Here is a 21078-nt window from a genome sequence, read left to right as displayed (position 1 = left end):
AATAAAGCTGAACTGAAGTGCCTAAATTAAAAGCACTGTTACCTTTGTCTTCCTTCCTAGTCAATGTAGAGAGAGAATCGTGTGCTGTAGAAGAGCTTCTGTATCATGGCCTGAAGGTTTCTGGTTTTGCTGGCAAAAAAAGAAAATTTGGCTACTCATCTTAGCACTTCATTAAGTCCCCAAAATTATGTGAATGAAACAAAGTCTACATATTTCTACATATGTCTGAAAGAAACAAAGTCTACATATTTCACTAGCAGCAAAGACCAGTGTTGTATTGTTGCTAGATCATTGTAGTAATACCAAGAAAGCAAGCCGTGTAAGACCCACGGCTGTTGAAATGTACAACAGACATAGTATTTAGTGCTGTCACTAGTTCAGTTCGTTTTGGTTACTCCTTACGCATTTAATAATAAATGCTTGCACTATTTAATCCTTATATTTTATTAGCAATTTCTTCACTATTTTATGACACAATATTCTAGTTTCCATGTATAACATGTAAGATTAAGCTAGGTAATTCCTGTATTTTCTTTTGCCTTCTACTCTGCCATTGAACTTTTTTGGTCATATCAGATCTGATTATGTCATTTTGAAATTCTAAGCTGACATTGTTTTTATCAGATAGGGAAAAAAATGACCGGAAAATAGATGATTAAAATATATTGTTCAGTATTAATATATAAAATTTCATTAATAAAATTAAAATTTTAGACTTTGATGAATTAGTTAAGAGTTAATTCAGGTTTTATTTTTAAAGTGTCCATCATTAAAATGTCCATCAGCTGCTGTAAAGCTGTATGTCTAATATTGTATTTCACATGAAATGTCATGCCATTAATTTCCATACCAAATAAGTTTTAGGAGACCTCAGTCGGATTCCTGTTTTCTCTTTGCCTGTAGTTTTTAAACCTTGCTTCTGGATCAGAGCTTTTACTTCTGTCATGGAAAGTCACAAAATATATTGTAAAACTTGGCAAACTGTGAGACTTCATTTGACTATGTAGGGACATATTTTGACTAGGTATTTTTAAATTTTTTCTCCAGGAAAAATATGTGTGTTTATGTATATATCACTTGGGCTATTCTTACATAAAGTAGCATTCTTTTTGGAGAGAACAACATACTCTGTCTTTGAATCAGGATATCATTACTAGTGGAATATGCTATCTCATGAGGAAGACATTTTGCTTAATTCATGCAGCACAGCATGAGTAAGCAGCTTTCTTTTTCAAAATACACGTATCTATAAATATCCCGAATTATACAAAAATGCATATTATTGCAGGTATGTCATTATATTATTCTCAAGTAAGAAAAGCTGTGGACAACATACTCAGACACCTTGACAAGGAAGTGGGTCGGTGCATGATGCTAACCAACATACAGATGCTTAACAAAGAACCTGAAGACATGATTACGTGAGTGCTAAAGAACAGTAAATCTCATAAAATATTGAGATGTAATTTCAGAATTTTTTCTCTATTTGTGTCTGTCATGAGTCATCAGAGTAACAGCAAGAAACAGGAACATTTAGCTTAGTATACACTTTGAAAAACTGTATGACAAGTTGATTGTACTTCTTTGCATGTTGCAGTGTTTGGAATTGAACTGGTGCTCTTGATGTAGCGAAAATCGCATGCGGATCCTATGAACATTTAGGTGGTAGAAGATGAATGCCCAAACCTCTCAGCCTACGCTCAGAACACTGTTTTAGGGTATATTTGCACAACTGAACTTCAAAATGAATGCAACAAATTCTGTAAATCCCTATTAATAATAATGTTTCAAAATGCCCATTACTATTCATGCAGGTATTTTTGTGATAAGAGTCTTGGATTTAAGCACTACCCCACCGGAACAGAATCAAACCAGTATGTCTCAAGCAGTGTTGAACAGCAGCATTTTACACTCTCATCCAAAATTATTAATGAGGGAAGTTTCCTGGGGAAAGTTCTAGTGAGGTTGACATCTAGTAGACTTTATAGGCACAGAGACATCATTTGACACATGCAGAGTGCAGATTGTAGAGATGTCAACTGTAAGGAGACCTTGCATATCTTTCCTGTTAGAGGGGTGGGCATGGTAGTTATGCTAGAAGACAAACAACCCCCGGAAAAAAGTTTGAGGTGTAATGAAAAGGACATTGGTATCTTCAAGATTGTCTTTTTCATATACCATCAAAATAAAAAAGGACAACTTGCTAAAAGTACCATGAGTGGTAGATAGACTGCAACAACTGGCCAAATTCAGCTACCTTCTACAGCTGATAAAAGCTTTAAGTTTTAATGTCATTCCTCTGCCCTTGTTTGTTACTGTGACAGTGTAGATGAGATTGTAAACTCTTTGTGTCTTTAGAATTGTCTTTATTTATATTAAATACTATTATTACTATCTGATAATATTTCATATTTTTCTTACAGTACTATCCAGTCTAATGCTCAGTACTCACAGCCAGTTTTCATAACCATTTTGGGTATCCAGGCTCTTGAGAGAGGGAAAGTGAGTTCTGAAATTCACATTTTATTCCCAAAAGATAATTGCACAGTAAAACATTGAGCACTTAGATAAGAAGTGTACTTAACCTTAGCTGTAAGTGGTTTCTCAGGTTTCTCAGCATCACCAACGTTTTGTTTATTTTTAAAGTCAGTGAACAGATAGGCTTAAAAGAGTTTTAAATTTCAGGAATTCTTATGGTTTGGTAGTAACTTTTGTCACAGACATAAAGATTTTAAGGCTGGAAGATCTAGACATGTAAGTTACTGTACTTTTGTGTTGTACTTTATATCCAGATGAGCTGTAACTTAACATATATACTTGAAAGGAGAAACACATTAGAACACATTTTTAGTTGTTCTTCCAAGGAAAAAAAATATATCTGGGATGCTCAATTAATAGTCATCTAAAATCACGTGAACTCATGAAAAACATTATTAGCTGTTAGTATAAGCATTTAAAATGGCCCTTTTAAAAACGGCATTGTGCATAACCAGAAAAGTTTATGTACAAAAGGTTTATGTAATTGCTTATCATTTTATTCACAGAACTTCATGCTTCACTAGAGTTATGTATTTATTTTGAGTTCTTACGGGCTTTAATACATAGATGCCAACACTACATTTATCTGTATTTTAAAGTTATGGCTTTTGTCATATTTACATATAGTTAGTGTTACTGTGTAAGCTGAGTATCATGATATTTTTAATAATAAATAAAGTAAGAATCAGAGTGAATTAGCTAGGCGATGAATAGTCATAACATTTTAAAGTATACAGATTCTAGAATTTTCTTTTGCAGTGTTAGACATGCTTCTGTATTTAATGACTGATCCTTTAGGCATTTATTGTTGAAGTCGTAAATGCCACTCTGGAGAGTCTTACTAAAATCCCGACCAAGGAGCGTCCTTTGCATCGTCCACTGGGATATGAATTTCAATACTGGTTGTAATTACTTTCCAACATCTATTCAGAATAGGGCATCCATTTTTCTGACATACAAACTTGTTCTTGCTTCAAAGTACTTCAAAGATTTTTGCTGACAATACCTAACTAAAATCTGATACTGATGGTATGGAAACACAAGCTTCCAGGTGAGGACAGCTGTTGGTATATTCATCCAGAGCTTGTCCTGTTGGGTCCTGAGTCAGCCAGAGATGACTGCAGAGCCCTGTTAGGCCCCTTTTGCCAGACACTTCACATGCTGTGCCTGGTAGCTCAGATAAGTTGGGAACCTGAGCCTCAGATTTGGATCTTCTCCTGCTAGTCTTCTGAGCAGCTGATAAGCCACAGAACACCCACAGATTTTATATTTATAAATAATTACTCATTTGCCTTCAGAAGAGTTTCCTCTCTGACTATTATTTTACATGTCTCCATTTTAAATGCACTAACTGTTTACCCTCACTGTGGACTGATAATAAGGAAATTCTGCAAAGTTCCTTTTCCATTTCAGGTCAGCAAGGAAGACTCATTGATTTGCCTGCAGATAAAATTACCAATGGAACTTTACTGTTTGCAACTATAAAAATATAGTATTTTGCACTAGTTGTTAATCAAATTAATATTTGCATTAGTAATAATAGTTCAAAGGGATTTGTTTATAACCAAATTCTCAGATGAGATGTTGTATTTTACTCTTTTTCAAGTCAGTTGCTGACACCTTCTTTCAAGTTCTATCTTTTAGGATACAGATACAGTGACAGAGATAATTCATTTTTGCAAATAGTTTCCCCTCATTGTACAATTTAAGTCACTAGATTAAAATCATATCATCATTTTATTAGTGTATTATCAAAGCTAATAAGTAGATAGGGTCTTAAGAGAAAGAATGGTATTCACTACAAAACTGTCCTTAATCGTTGAATTCAGTAAGCCTAATGTCAGTTTATGCCTTTTCTGTACCCATTATTTCAGTGAATGCTCAGTGTTACTCTATCTTATTTTAAAAAATCTTATTTTAAACTTGTGAGATGGTATTGCATTCAGGATTTCTCTGTGACTGAACACAGAAATACAGTATCCAAATGCAATGTTCTCTGTTGGGTGGAGAGGCTAAGTAATGTAGTAAGCAGGGCATAGGACCGAGGTATAGGAAAACTAGGTTCATTTTCTGTTTTGTCACTGAATTTCAGTGTGGTGTTAAGTAGCTTACAATGCTTCTCGGTGTCTCTCTTTCTCCCCCCATTCTTCTCTAGTTCAACCAGAAGCATATTAAAGCAGCAACAGTCTTTCTCTGCATGTTTATAGTAGGGTCCCTAAATAGGACCTTGCTCTTCTGATTCCTCCAAAACATATTACAGGCTAATAATTAATAATATTGTGGGAAAGACTGTACAATTTGAAATGCTGTTATGGTTTGGTTATTTCCTCTATAATCAATTGTTAAATCATTGAGTTAAAAATCAGCAAATAAAAAACCCACATTTTGGGGTCTGTCTGAAAGACTTCTTTAATCTACATTCTTACAAAAAACATTGGAAACAAATGTTTTACAAAATTAGAAAAAACAACTGTGTCTGTTGTGAAAATAACCAGCAGCTGAAACCTGAGCTACTTTTAGAAGACTTAAGGACTCCCAACCTAGTTTTTGGTTCGTGCTGAACTTTAGACTCAACCACTTTCCCAGGCTGTTAGGCAGCAGTCAAGCCATTCCATAGATTAGAGCAGGCTTGAGGCTACTAAAACATGTTTTAGCTGATCATGGTTGCTAAAGGGATCTATCTCAGGGAGGGATCAACAGACTCTCTGGCCATACCATACTCTCTGGCCACATTATGCTTGTTTTTCAGTGTAATAATGTGTGGTGTGCAGTTTCCACAGATCTGTGCCCTATTGAGGGCAACAGCTTGGATCTTCACTCTTGTTTGGGCTTCTTACATATCTGCTATTTGCTTTATACAACTGGTGTAATATAGCTGCACTGTGATGGGGAACACCCCAATTTTTTCCTCATTGCCTCATCCGAAGCTTGCATCACACAAATGCTGATCTTGATGGATGAATCCTCTTACATTATAACTCCATCTTGATATATCTGCCAGTTCCTCTCAGAAAGAAAGAAATGACTCGGTAATAACTGATTTTTCAAGTACCGTATAGATACAATGCATGAAAATTGTCAGAATCAAAACCATTCATTCAATGGAAAGAGTTAGTCATGTTTTCTTCTTATTTTATTTATAACGTCTAGCTTTCTGTCCTGATGTTCTCAGTAGGCCTCTGGCACTCCATTATGTCCAGCCCTTTTCTGAAAAACTGTAGGTGGATCATTTAAAACAGTTACTTGTTAAGCTCAGTCAAAATTCTGTTTTAATTTTTCAGTGGTGAAAGAAAACCAAAAATTGATCTGTTCAGAACATGCGTTGCTGCTATTCCTCGTTTGCTCCCTGACGGAATGTCAAAACTTGAGTTGATCGACTTGCTGGCAAGGTAAGCTGTTCAAGCATTAAATGACTGCTCAGAGGGAACAGAATGAAAAACTGAGCTGCAGAATGTGTCACTGTTTCTTAGACAAAACCATATACTTATAAAAGGTAATCTCTTATTAATGGATAAGACATAGAAGTCCTAGCATCTTTTTAGTCATTGTGTTTATGTTATAGACTCCTAATTTTAAAGAGAGTAGATATGTCATCCAGAACTCTTTTCCATCAGTATGTAGGTTACATGTTATTCACTATTCTTCATGATACTCACCATTTATTACCTCTTTTTAACCATCATAGCGTTCTGATTAACAGGAGAGGCCATCTCTTCTGTGTAGTGGAAAAACATGGAGATACCTGTTTAGTTTTGGTTTATGATTCTCACATGTCTGTCTGGTAAAAAAGAATGTGCTAGATGTGGTACCTTTCTAAAAAAATTTTTACATTTATAATAATTACTTTAATTTTATTATTATTATTATAAGACATAAAATAAAGAAAAAGATAATATCCTCCCTGCTTGGGATCCATTGAATTTATCTAGAAAGACTTCACTGAACAAGGTAGTCTGCATCACATGACTGCTAAAACAGTTACGTTTCAGGATGTCAAATCAGTGAATTACTGCAAATAATTATAACAGGTACTGGTCAGTACTGAAGAGTCTGTTACATTTCAGTTCTAGTATCCAAGTCAAAGATTCCAGCATGTGTTATTTATGTAAACATATTATGGTAGTAAATTGAGCCATGAGGCCCTTGCAGCGTATTGCTCTCAGGTAACTATGACAAAGCAATCTTTGCCACTCCGTTCTTGCTTTTGAAACATCTGTGAGGAATAGCAGATATACTGCAAAAGCAGTTTTTTCAGCTCTATGAACACCTGACTGTCAGTGATGTGCTAAAACAGTGAAACAATTAATTCTGCTAGTAGTAAAGAGTGCAGACAGCCAAACAAGCCGAAACTGCAGCCAGCAGTAGGTGTGCTGTGTTGCGTGGCCAGCTTGATTGCCTTGTGTTTACATCCTCTGCTGTAAATCACTTGTGGGTTGTTTTAAATCATTATATTATCAAATTATACAGATACCGTATTAAATAGTTAACATCAATTCTGCTTAAGGGAAATGAAAAAGGACAGGTTTTCCTTTAATCCAATATTTCAACTAGCTTTCTATCCTTAGTCATGCCCTTAACTGAGCTGGTAGAAAGCACATATCCATTCTGGTCACAGCTCTTCAATCACACATCATTGTCCAGATCAGACCCATCAGACCCTAACTTAGGAAAGTTTGGAGACCAATGTGGATGTCTTCATAAATTAGTGCTTCCCTCCTTAAGTCTCACAATTGTCAATATAACCATTGGTCTGTCTTTATTCTATCATCAAACTTCACGCAGGAAAGGTCAGTTGTGATTCTTTAGCCACAATCAGTTTGTAAGCATTTCTTGGGTAATTTCCATGCCAGGACAACGCAAGCAGTAGGTCTGCTGGGTTATCTGACTCTGACTGTGAGAAGAAGTGAGACATCAAGAGGAGCTGAGGACAGCATCCTCAGCCTTTGCCCAACAAGGGGACCTTTGGGAAACTCTTCACATCTCCTACATGTACTCATGCTACAGCATCTCTGAGACTTTGATACCATTTTAAAAAGATTCTCCAGTATAAGCAAGGGAAATACAATTTAGGTAAAAGTAAGTGGATGCATAATAGGTTGGAAAGCAGTTAACAGACAGTTCATGGTTCAGGAGATGTATAATGTAGTGTTGAAATAACTGGGTAGGGTCTCAGTATTGCAGAGCAGGATCACAAAGTGAACACACACAAAAAGAGTGATCTTCCTATGAAAAGGCAAACCTTATTCACATGTATAAATAGGAATAAGTCTAATAGATTTTTTAAAAAGTTCTTCTGATCAAATCAGTATCAGGAATGCCTGCTTTTGAGAATGGTGTCCAAACTGGGTCATTGTAGTTGCAGAAGAGACTGACCAGAGAACAAGGGACAGAAAGATCAGTGGGTTGAAAGAATTAGGTCTATTTAGTCTGGGACAGCGTGGACTGAAAACAGTCTACAAACATACAGCTTCAGAGACAGAAGTAATAAACTGTTCAAGGAATTAATACCTGGCCTTAATATAAGTCTCCAGACTACTCCAGCACCAGAGCTGCTTCTACATTTTCTGTACTATCCCATGTTTATTTGGGTCCAGATTGACTACTTCTCCCAATTATGAAAAAGTAGTCCCAGGAGGTAAGTCTTTGCTGTTCTAGAGAACACTGCATTACAATGTTGTGTCTTTTCTGGGTCAGAGACTAAAATCAATACAAGGGTAATAAACTTCGAAGAGGTGAGGTTTCAGTTCCTCCCTGGTTTTGAAAAGAACCTGAGAAGCTGTTCTGCCAGGGATTTGTGTGGGGCTGTGTTGTTGGAATGGAAAGCTGTTTTCTTTTAGTAAAGATAAAATAACATCTTTTGGTTAGTGGGTTCTTTTATTCACAGTTTGGCTTGAATTTTTCATCCTCACAACAGATGTGTCTTTCAGCGGTTTCCAGAAGGAGTCTGTAACTCAGCAGCTAGACTTTCTTCCAGGACAGCTGTATTCAAATTATAAGCCGTAAAGCAGATATCAAGTATATACTGTACCTTTTGCCCTTTCACTGCCCACTGAAACCATTCATTACAAATTCCCAAGTAGGTCTTAAATGAATCAATGTGCAAACAAACAAACTAGCATTTACTTGCTTCCTCAAGCTGCCTATCATATCGTGGTAATACATAGATGCATTTTTATGCTCAATTTGAATTTCATCTCATTTGATAATGCCGTTGTGCAGTAACTTGGGCATAGAGACGTGTCTTTTGTATCCTCTTTTCCGTTACTTCTTCATGTCATTGTGGAAGTCATTTCATGGATGACTTAATCATAGTCTCGGGGGTTTTGCTTGTTTTTCTGGTTTTGGCATTCCAAAGAGGAGACAAAAATGGTCCTTTCTTAGCACAACAAAATACTGTGTTTCCAAATTTATATAGAAAGACACGTGGTTATTGAAGCATAACAGTTATTTTTGGAGTCATATTCACCAGGGGTGATGTTTCATGTCAGTGGCTTTCCTTTGACTTAAATGAAATGTCCCCTGCCTTCCAATTAGGCAGATATAATGAACCAAATTTGTTATGAGTCACATCTCATCATACACTTCCAACTGAATGGAATTTGGTTCCACTCCATTTGGCTGTTTTGGTTTTTCTTCTCCTAGCTTTCTGTCCATTTCTTTATAATGCGTCCTCATTTTCAACTATATAGATTAAATGTAGATAAAATACTTTGAAAGTGAGTTCTAACACACTACAGAAAATTACAGTCTCATGGGTAATTAAAGTACATCATAAAGGCAATGAACCAAAAATTGCAGAACACACTGGTCTGAATTTACTCTGCCAAGCTACCAACACAGAAGTGGTTTGATAATTTTTGTGTCAAAAGAAAGTATAAATTATTTTTGTGTTGAAAAGAACTTCAACTTGATGCAAATACAAAATGAAATAAAATTTGAAAATGGGATCTAAAATAATTGCACCATCTTTGAGAAAGACTTTGAGGGTGTCCAGTGTGTTTTTAAAACTATGGGAAGTCCTGACACTGTTTTTTCCCGTTTCCCTATTCTAAGTTGTTTAAAACATAAAGCAGTTTTTTAGCTCAAATGCTTCTTTGTATTTCTTTTGAAGATTTGCTTTCAATAATTGTGATTTTCTTCTTGGCTGAAGATTTGTTTTAACTGTTAGGCAGCTGAGGTGTTGTGATTCTTTCATATTGAAAGTAAGCAAATAACTACATAAATTATGTATTAACCTGTAAGCTTTTTGTTACCATAAATAAATAGAAGTTATTTTCTAAGTGAGTAAATCAGAAGTATTCTTAGTTCAGGGAGACAGCAAAGTTGCCAAATAATGTACTTTAAAGATACTGTCTTCTAGGAGTGGAACAAAGACTTCTTTTGGATCCATGAATATGTTCAGGCACTGCTGTAGCAAGAATTACAGTATAAAAACAGGTTAAGGAGGTTAATTGTGGTCAGTAATAATGAAACCATGGTAGTGTCATTGAAATTTACATTATCATTGGGAATTTTCCATCAGCGTTAAGTTACTGAGAAACATATGCTCCTTACCGCAATAAACACTCCTTAGATTTTCATTACCTGACATTTACTTTTACTTACAGGCTGTCTATCCATATGGATGATGAACTTCGACACATTGCACAGAATTCTCTTCAGGGTCTACTTGTTGACTTTGTGGACTGGCGGGAGGATGTACTCTTTGGTTTTACTAATTTTCTGCTACGTGAGGTGAACGATATGCATCATACCCTTCTTGATACTTCACTGAAGTTGCTGCTGCAGTTGCTTACACAATGGAAACTTGTAATACACACTCCAGGAAAAGCTTCTGAACAGGCAAAAACCAGATCTGCAGAGGTATGAAATCAAGAGATCTGTGTCCTAACATTTATACTAATTGAAGGCAGAAATTATGTTCATTGGAATTGCTGTGGTTTATGTATTTTGTATTTAGTCACCTGAGAAGAATTCACTGCGTAAGATTTTTTTAAGGTAATTAGTTCAGGTGGCTTTTGAGGACAGCTATGTCCTTATGTAATACAGCAGATGTTATTATTGTTGAGCAACATAAGAGAATGCATGTCAAACTGAAATATGCACATCAGCAAAAGCACATAAAGTGAAATAAGTGTATGTACATGTGGCAGAAGGACATTTTCCCAGGACTGAAACTGATTGATAATGCTTCTGGGAATGCTGAGAAGAGTGAAGTGGATCTTCCTTTCCTGTAGCCATTTCATCTCGTTGATTCAAAAACATCAAAGAACCCAATTGTTTCTACAGCCTGCTGTCTCCATGTGTTACAAACATTCCTGGGAACTGAACAACTTTGCTCCTGCTCCTCCCATCTGCACTGTCCCACAGATATTTTCATTATGAGAGATGATTTTCAGGTTTCTTATCTCCTAACTCAATCACATTGGAAAAGTTTTCTTTTGGGCTAACATGATGTCTGCTTTTTATCATAGAGGACAATTAATTAATAGGTAATAATAGTATTACAGAAAATGTAGAAAAGAAATCCTCACATACATTTCAGTAAATATTGTTACTCTTTACTGGTGTAGTCAGGTTCTAGAGACCACCTACCTAAGGTGTTGCCTGTTATAGGATCAAAGAAGGATCTGAGGACGTGCTATCTAGAGTAGAAAAAGTGTGAAGTTTTCATAGTCTGACGTACCCATTCTTTTTTTTAGTGGAGGGTGGAACAAAGCAGGTAGCTGAATTACAAATTAGAGGGAGGGGTTTGGCCAAAGGACTCTGCTCATATATTGGTTTTGTGGAACAATATAACTTAAAGCAACAGAACTTGGTTGTTTGAGGGAATGTTCTCAGTCTCCTACTTCAGCATTTACATGGCCTCTGCATTTTGTTTCTTTATGTGTCCTGCTTAAATAGAATGATTCTTGGACACCTGGTTTTCAAACAGCATCATTCCATTTTTCCCCCCTTGCACTGTTCTACAGTTGATACCAAATGGATCCAGCCACAGGATACAGTCTGAAAGAAGTCCCTATTCTAATGTGCTACATGCAGTCGAAGGATTTGCACTGGTTCTGTTGTGTAGTTTCCAGGTTGCGACACGTAAACTAGCTGTTTTAATTCTCAGAGAGATCCGTGCTTTATTCCTGGCCCTTGGCCAGGCAGAGGTATGATTTTCCTTTTCTGGAACTTTGAATTAAAATTTTCCAAAGATAGAGCTCAAAACTGCTATTACAGTTGCTTTTAACATAATTGCTGTGGTGTAGCAGGTATGAACTTTGTTTATAAAAAACATTTGGTCTGAGTTTACCATTTCTTTTTGCCTTAGCACTGCAAACCTTTCTGTGTAGTCAACGATGCAACATTAATAACGTGTGCCCTGTACAAGAATTTGAAGGGAAACATGTACAGCAACTTAATATTTTCTCTTGGCATGATGTGAATGTGAAAGATACTTTAAAATCTCTTTTTACTGCGTGGATCATTTTTGTATTGTCAGGATTATAAATTTGTATTGGAAATTAAACTCATTCCTGTAGCATACCATTTCATAAAAAAACACAGCATAGGACACATCTAAGATTATTCACATACATTTTCCTTGTATAGTAAAGACCTCTAAGTCTTTTTTATGGATATGGAGAGTCATGTTGTGTGTTGGCGGTCACAGCTCAGTGAGCTATCTAAATGCCTGAGAACACAAATATGTGTGTTCATGGCAAAGGAATGCTTTAATAAACAGTAAGCTAATTTTTCAGTCTTTTGATACGAGCTATCCAAAGTCATTTGGGATTTTCTGATATGTGCTTTTGTTCAGTGAGCAGTGAGCTATAACCACAAATTAACTTCATTTCAAACCACAGCCTGGAGTTGGTTCTGCGATTAATATGAAAAAGATAAAATGCACCTATCATTACCAATGAATTTTTTTAGCCATTTTATATTCATGTCATAATTTTAAGGTGGTTCTGTTTCATGTACCAGAAAAACAAGAAGGAAAATAATTTTGTCAGGAGAGCACTTAACTTGTGTTCTCTGTGTTATGCAGGATGATGACAGGCCTATGATTGATGTCATGGATCAGTTGAGTTCTTCTATTCTTGAAAGCTTTATTCATGTGGCTGTTTCGGATTCAGTAAGTACTACTTTACTGTTGCTGCTAAAGTTTACATAGTGCATGGGCATAACAAATATCAGACATGAAATACTAAAAATAAAGCTGCTAGAAATCAAAGAAATCATACAGCTTTAAGGCTCCAGCCATCTACCCAAGAGCTCCAAGGCTCCACAGTGCCCCAGACAATCTGTTCCATGAAAAAAATCACACTGCGGGTACAGAAGATACTACCTATAGAGAAAAAAAAATAAAAATAATCAAAGCTACCTAGATTCTGGACCTGTGACCTGCATCCTAAAGAACCATTAAGAAAGTCTTATTTCCAGCACCACCTAATGCTCGGGATGCTTGGAAGTCACTCACTTCTATTTTCTGTTCCAGAAGAGAATAAGCTTTAGCTTCCTTGTGTGCTCAGAAGTGGCCCTGCCTGAAAACCTAAGCCTAAATTCTAGAGTGATTCACAGCTGAGGTGAATCCCTGCTTTCAGTCTCCCATGGGTTTAATGTACCTAACATGCCACCAGAGGAAGCAGAGATGCAGTAAGCATTTTGAATGAAAAAGTATCAGCAGAACTGATATATAGTGCAACTTGTTTTGCATACTATTTTAGAGATTAGTGCCCTTGTCCAGAGAGCAGAAACTATCAGTTTGGGGCACTCTTCAACCTGATTAAGTTTAAAGCAACAATCAGACCTTGCCACATGAGTGCCTGTTCCTGGGGTAGGAAGAAGACATCAAACTGGTGATGAAGTCAGGCCACTGTGCAACTCAGAACAGGAAAGTTGAGGGATTAGAAAATGAGCAAGCAAGAGACATTCTGACTCTGCAACCCAGGAATTAGAAAATTTGGCTGAAATAACAGCACCTGGGTTTGGGTTGCATTAATGATATAGCAAAGCCTGTGTACCTGGTTTTGGACAACTACAGCAGGGTGTGGTAATTTAGTGATTACTTTTGTAACAGTGGATGCAGGATGCAGGCAACTGTTTACACTCTATTTGAGGTCTGATAAGTGAATAATAAGAATGCCCAAATACATGTGTTTTAAGTTTTCATTTCGCAAAGTTGTTTTCTTAAGACAAAATTTAAATTACAGTAGAGAAATGGTTTGTTGATATGAGAACCATACTTGCCACTGAAGTTAGCAGGATTTAAAGTGGATTAAAACTGCTTAAGCGTCTGCTTCAGCCTCTTAATTCCCTACACACATACTCAAATGCCCTGATGAATTCTGAAGAATATTTATGAATAGAATTGGTATTTATCATATTGCCATAGCATGCACGAGTCTTAATCATGGTCTAAGGCTCTGTCTGGCCGTTCAGACAATGAACATAAGGACAGTCTATACCTATTACAGACTGCAACGTCATACAAGAGACAGTGGATGGGTGCAGGCAGCAAGGAGAAGAGAAAATAACAATGAGATTATATTAGTCAGCATAACCGTTAGTTATTTTAGAGTTTAATGACGATTTACTGTGCCTGTCACAGTAAGTAGGAGCTTTAAGGAAGAACCAGAGGGGAAATAATGAGGTAGCTCTTATCAGCATTTGTAAAAAGTTCCTCCTGAGTGAAAGGGCAATGTGATGGGAAGCATAAAAGCGTTGGCCGAAAAAATCCAACAGAAGTTGGCCATGGAGCTTGAAAATACAGACAAGTACTGAGGGGGAACATGGCAGGGAATAAATGACTGTCACTGTGATTTTTTATATTTTCTCTCCATAGACAACAATCCCATTAACACACAGCGTGGATTTGCAGTGGCTGGTGGAGTGGAATGCTGTCCTAGTAAATAGCCATTATGATGTGAAAAGTCCTTCCCACGTGTGGATATTTGCACAGTCTGTTAAAGACCCATGGGTTCTCTGCCTCTTCAGTTTTCTTAGGCAGGAGAATTTACCAAAACATTGTCCTACAGCTCTCAGCTATGCTTGGCCATACGCTTTCACGAGGCTACAGCTGATAATGCCTCTTGTGGATCCAAAGTAAGGGCCAATCTTCATTTAACTTTCATTTTTATGGGTTGTGTGATTTTAATACAAGCTTTTTTTAGTCTCATGTTTCAGTATCAGTCCGTAAGTCCTGTAAGGTGCTACCCAGACATTCAGTTCTGAGCTTCATAATTGCAACTTTTAAGTTGGAAAACTCTTGTTTTCTACCTTCATTGATTTTTCCCATGTAGCCTGTCCTGTTGAATTGCGGCTGGTGGATACGTAATGTGTTTTATTCTCTTCTGAAATATTTTGAGATGCTGTGTAATTAAGACTGGGAAATTATTTTAATAATTTTAATTTATTTTTAAATTCTAGTATTCCTGTTAATGCAAAGAAAACAAGTACAGCAAGCAGTGGAGACAACTATGTTACTTTGTGGAGAAACTATCTTATTCTCTGTTTTGGAGTAGCAAAGCCCAGTATTATGAGCCCAGGACACTTGCGTGCTTCAACACCAGAGATCATGGCTACCACTCCTGATGGAACAGTGAACTATGATAATAAGGTGATGCATCCTATTTCAAACAAATTATTCATTTAGGAGAATTTTAAACTGCATCTGCATGCAAAATCATATCCCGATGAAAGTATTTCAGCTAGGGGAATATTTTGGTACATGCAAACTGCTTAAGGCAGATATTTGGCAATTAAAACATCTGTATAATCTGTATTAAGATGATGTGTCCATAAATATTTGGCAAAAGCTATGGCTTTTTTCAAAATATCACTTTTTTCACATTCTGAGTGATGTATATTCAAAATACAGAAGTTCTGGACATATGTGCTGAAGTTAACTTTAAGTATGTCATCCTCTTTCTTTCGTTGTAGAGCACTCCAATTTGTAAATTTATAACATTATTAAGCAATAAGACAGATTTCTGAATAAACATTGTATACCTGTCAGACATGAAGGAATATTTTATGAAATACAGTTTCATGTAGTAGCAACCTGAGAGGAGCAGTAGCTCCACAAATGGAATTACTGGAATATTTTAATGAAACAACAAATCAAGTAAATTACAATAATCTGAATGAAAGCAAAGAGATTTCCCAGATGTGGTTGCTTGTTAGGCCTTATTGAGATGATTGTGGTGTAGCAGACATGTAGTTAGACTGCTGTATTGATATCCATAATAGTAAAATCATTTCAGCACATTTTAAAAAAACATATTGATTCTTGGACAATGGGGTTTTTGTTAAAAAAACATTGTATTTACTTAATATTGATAATCCTGACAAATGTCAATAATTTCTTAATATATTTTAGGCTATTGGAACTCCATCTGTTGGAGTCTTACTAAAGCAGCTAGTGCCTTTGATGAGACTTGAAAGCATAGAAATAACAGAGTCACTTGTATTAGGATTTGGAAGAACAAATTCCCTTGTTTTCAGGTACTTCCCCACTTACCATATTCTCAATTATTTGCCTCTAATCCATATGCATTATTTTTGTTGTAATTTAAGTATACTAAAATCTGATTTGCACTTTAGACATTTGATTTTATGTATTGAATAAAATACTGATGCTTTTCAGAGGAGACTAGATGTTGTTCACAAAGATTTTCTTTTACTTTAGGGAATTAGTAGAAGAACTTCACCCACTGATGAAAGAAGCCCTAGAAAGAAGACCAGAGGTTAGTTGCAGAAATTAAATGTACTAGTTTGTTTAAACTGCAAAATGAATTTAAAAGTAATAATTCTGTCTCTTTGAAATACGAAGATATTCTTTTGTACTGAGTAACAAGTTAAGCTCTGTGTGCAACAAGAATTTTAATAAATGTGTATAAGAACATAATTCCATTAAAACTTGGTTTAATTTAAATTCTATCATTGATGCAAAATGTGCAATATAAGAATCCATTCTGAGAAAAAATTTCCAGTCAAATATGGAGCTCTCCCCTATGGGACTCGGATGTATTAGAAATCCACTTTCTGGAAGTGTCAAAAATACCTTGTAACACAGCTGGGCTACAAGCATATTTTGTAGCAGTGTTCAGAGGCCCTTTTTGTTTTCAGGGTAGGGAGGGTCATCTATTTCAACTTCAATTGACTACATTTTTTCATTCTAAATACAACAGGTTAACTGACAAATCCATCAGTGTTTTCACCTTCATTATAGTACTCTCTGTTGTTATAATAAAAGTAGTGCTAGAAAGGATCTCACAGATCATCTGATCTGTCCAAGGGAGGATGAAAAATAGTCTTGTGTCATTCCTGACAGATGTTGTCTGAACTGTTCTTAAAAACCTCTGGTGATAGACTCTATAGCTTCAGTAAGCAGTTTAGTCACAGGATGTGTCTATGCAGCTAAATGGGAAGGCCGTAGGGAGGGCTTCAGTACTGGACCTGAATTGCCGTTCTGCTCAGTTTTCCCTCCCTGGCTCAGTTCTGGACCATTCCAACTGGCTTCAGGACAGAAATCTGGGATGGCTCTGGAGGGGCCTAGGAACAAGCCCCAGGAGGCACCAAGCCACCAGACACAGTCTTCCAAACTACCCCAGCTGCTTTTGCTCTGCTGTGCTTCTCCTCATCCTCTACCTCCTTGTGTGCAGCAGCCTACAGAACAAGTTGCAAAACCACTGCTCTGGCTAAAGCACAGCCCTCAGGTTAGAGCAGGCAGTTTGTGATAAGAAAGCAGGCAGTGGTCATGCCTTGGGCCAGAGAAGCATTGCATGAGTCCCACTAGGCAACATGGACATAGCCAGCCTTCTTCAGGTCTTCTGGAGCAATGTGAATATGAGGCAGCCTGTACTACTTGCCTTTAGGGCCACAAACAGCCCCGTCTCTGTTTACCAGTGTAGACACAGCCATTGTCTCCATGCAGCTCTGCTGAGAAGTCTGCACGGCTGCATAAAGAAAGCAATGTTGTTGCATTAATACTGTCCTCTACCCAGCCTTGTTTACCAAGTTCCCAAGCAATTTCAAACAGTGTGTTCACTACTCTGTCCTCCACAGCTGTTTCAGTGGGGTATCATCACAGTGACCTGGTGTGCTGTTCCTATCTGACAAGTCATAGTCTTTGGTGCAGAATGGTGGTCAGGAAGACGTTAAATCATTAATAGGTGGACAGAGGCTCTCAGCTATGGTCAATATGGAAATAAACAAAAATTAATTCACTTGGCGGACACTTCATTCACATTAAGTTTTATGTGGACAATTCTTAGTAATTCTGTGTCTGGCAAACATTCACTACCATTTCCACTCTGTGTTGCTTCACACCTCAATTCACTTGTGTGCCTTCCATCTCTATGAAGTCATTGATTTGAAGGTCACTTGTTTTGATACTGGGCAGAAGTGGATTAATACAGGTTAGTGCAGCCACTTGCTCTGAATTTCTGCCTGTGCACCACTGAAGACAACTTAGACTTGAAAGGCCTTTTCTGGAGACGTATATATCCAGTCTACCCTCAGGAAAGGAATCACAAGAATGCAGAGGTTTACAGTATGCTTGTGAGAGCAAATGTAGCACATGGAAATGTCGGTAGGGGAATATGAGAACAAGAGACTGCAATGTTAATTCCTGTATTGCTCCTGATACGAAGAACTGAGCCACCTTCCTGCAAGCAGCACCACCAGTAAACCCAGGAGTGACTGTATGAGTTGTGCGGCTGTAGAGAACATGGCAGGGCCCCCATGTCAGCAGACAGGTATCCAACACATCAGAAATAACATCCTGGAACTGACATATGCTATGACTAGAAAGAGAATTACCAACACAGCCAAGAACTGCAGGGGTAAACCAAAATGGACATTACACAAGATCCACCATGTGGGCACTGGCACAGAGCTTGCCAGATTGCCTGACACTGTTGAAAGAGGCAGCTGTGTTACAGTAAAACTGCTTTTTTCTCTACATGTGCTTCTTGGAAGCTTTAAGGTGAAAAGGGAGAAAAACAGGGCTCTGAATGGGACAAATCAAATGGCATAATGATTTGAATAAAATCTTTGGCTAGGATGCTGCAGACTGCCAGTCCTGGGTCAGAATACCAGGGAAAGTATCACTTCCTTTTGCCAAACATCTGCTACCTACCATTGGCAGAGCCAGAGTACTAGGTGAGATAAGCCTTTGATCTGACTCAGTATTGCCGTTCTTACATTCTGAAGAGGAAAATCTGAGCTTTCTCAGAGCTTTTCTTGTTCTGGCAGAAAATTCATTTGACTGCAATAGCAGCTTTTTGACCTTCTCATGTTTTTTGCTTAGTGGAGATGCAGGATACAAAGAAACAAGTCAATTTAGCCCTTCAGCAAAGAACAGGCCTTGTTGCATTCACATCTTTCAAGGCAAGATAGAAGACAGAAAGGACAGCTTTCTAGAAAATAATGAGATACAATGAACCAGTTCACAGTGCAGTCCTGTTCTGTGGGAGGAGTATGTTAACTGTGTGTACAACCACTGCAGTCAACACATCCAAGAGTGTACTAGAGCGGTGTCTGCTAGAAGCTAATTTCATTATGGGTGATCATGGAGCTGCAGCATTGCCAAGTTCAAGAATGGCTAATCACTAAAATGTTTTCCTGGGGTCTGGATATCTGTTCTGCACTTTACAATGCTTCCAGCACCCAAACTAGATGGTGTTAAGCTAACATGAATATCCTTGCTATTAAAGATAGCATGTTTTATGGCACAGGAACCTTGAATATTAATTAATTTTTACCCAGTATTTCATTATTTCATTTCCACATTTTCAGTGAAGACTAAGGTAGCTGTTAACAGTTTGTTCAAAAAAGACAAAAATTTGATCATATTTAGTTCTGTGTTGGTGCATAAGCACAGTTATGATGAAATATCCAAAAAGAATCAAGTTCCTTTATGAAGAAAATGTTTTAAGTGGAGTTCTTAAATCTCACTACTGACATTTTTGAATAGTTTTTGATGTATGCACCTATGCATATAAAAAATGGTTGGTTTTTTTAAATTCCAAGAACAAGAAACGTCGAGAACGCCGAGATCTACTAAGACTGCAGTTACTGCGAATATTTGAACTACTTGCTGATGCTGGTGTTATAAGTGACAGGTAGGACTATATCAGAAATACTGATCTTTAAGTGAAATAATTGTCAGTGTTTACAACACTGATTTTATGTCAGTATGTTCTTCGAAGAATTGTGTAATCTATCAGATATGGAAAGATTTTTATGCATTTCTTCAGAAAGATGTAGTATAACTATAGTGTTACTCTATATTAATGTACAACTTTCCTTTACGCTAGTACGAATGGAGCCTTAGAAAGAGATACGTTAGCCCTTGGAGCCTTGTTCTTAGAGTATGTTGATCTGACTCGCATGCTTCTGGAGGCTGAAAATGATAAAGAAGTCGAAATCCTTAAGGATATGAGAGCACATTTCAGTGCAATGATTGCCAACTTGATTCAGTGTGTTCCAGGTATGGTTCTAAATTATCTCAGTGTACAATGAAATGTCATTTAATATATGGATTGAAAAAGTAATTTCCTATTTCTTTTTTTTTCTGTGCTTTTTTCACTTCTTGTGAATTGTCATATAATGAATGTAAAGGGGAACATGGACAAAAATGTGTTCAAAAGTCTATTAAGAGTCAAATATAAAACAGTAAACCTTGATGAAGCTTGTAATATTTATATATAAGAATCACCTCTTTAAAAGCCCAGCAAATAAATTGTCTGTAATCTCTGGGGTCTTCCAGATTTCTTTGACATAAGGCCTTATTTTCGTCCCTTTGACTTTATTGCCAGACTTTTCATAAACTCAGGCCTTGAAGAACGTAGGTGGTTGCAGAAAATGTACAATATTAAATGCAGTGAAAAACTTGCCTGAGGTGTTAAGACTGTATCCCATGTTACCTGACTCCAGTTGTATAGCAAAGATTTCTCCAACTGATTTCATGCTTTTTTTATATTGCAAGATCACTTCAGAAATGCAATGTGATTCCATTAGCAAAAAATTTTTTAAAAGTCTGCTTTAAAGGCTTTTGTGTAATTACTTGAGGATACGGTCTGGAGTTTACTCAGTCTATGTAAATCTGCTGTCTCCAGATCATTTATGACAGGACATAGTGGCACTGGTAGCAACAAATACAAAGGAATTCAAAAGAGTAAAGTAAGGGAGTAAATAATGTACATATACTTTCATGTAAGTTTGCAGTGTGCAAATTTTGTCAAAGTTGTATATTTGCTTTCAGCTATAAGATACATAACAATCATACAATAGTTGAACAAAGTAAGGAAGAACTGGCATCCCTGCTACTCTCATTTAAGACAGTAAAAAAATCCCTTTGAAGTGAGTGGTGTCAAGTTCTTAGCTGCTGATAAATGAAATACTGAATGTCTTTCCTTTAGTCCTCTTCTAAATTATGATCATTAACAATACAGAATGTCTCTAGTAGTTACTTTGCCATGAGTATTTTAAAATTTGCTCTTTGCAATCATTCTCATATTCTACAAGGCACGTGACCAAGACTGC

General features: G+C 36.9%; 1 protein-coding gene across 4 annotated transcripts in view; it reads left to right on the top strand.

The window, feature by feature from the left end:
• FRY (FRY microtubule binding protein) overlaps nucleotides 1–21078 on the top strand; it is a 198494-nt gene that overhangs the window by 96687 nt on the left and 80729 nt on the right. For all 4 annotated transcript variants that reach the window (XM_074815878.1, XM_074815877.1, XM_074815876.1 and 1 more), the window contains 11 exons: nucleotides 1289–1421; nucleotides 5820–5927; nucleotides 10146–10401; nucleotides 11511–11693; nucleotides 12575–12661; nucleotides 14372–14631; nucleotides 14956–15145; nucleotides 15908–16032; nucleotides 16217–16274; nucleotides 19564–19655; nucleotides 19851–20023. In XM_074815878.1, coding sequence (XP_074671979.1) covers nucleotides 1289–1421; nucleotides 5820–5927; nucleotides 10146–10401; nucleotides 11511–11693; nucleotides 12575–12661; nucleotides 14372–14631; nucleotides 14956–15145; nucleotides 15908–16032; nucleotides 16217–16274; nucleotides 19564–19655; nucleotides 19851–20023 — 1665 coding nt within the window. The remainder of the gene's footprint in view (nucleotides 1–1288; nucleotides 1422–5819; nucleotides 5928–10145; nucleotides 10402–11510; nucleotides 11694–12574; nucleotides 12662–14371; nucleotides 14632–14955; nucleotides 15146–15907; nucleotides 16033–16216; nucleotides 16275–19563; nucleotides 19656–19850; nucleotides 20024–21078) is intronic.

The sequence above is a fragment of the Strix aluco genome, chromosome 2 (genome assembly GCF_031877795.1).
Source record: "Strix aluco isolate bStrAlu1 chromosome 2, bStrAlu1.hap1, whole genome shotgun sequence".
Lineage (NCBI taxonomy): Eukaryota > Metazoa > Chordata > Aves > Strigiformes > Strigidae > Strix > Strix aluco.
The sequence above is the reverse complement of the archived record's forward strand: the minus strand, read 5'-3'. Positions and strand labels throughout refer to the sequence as shown.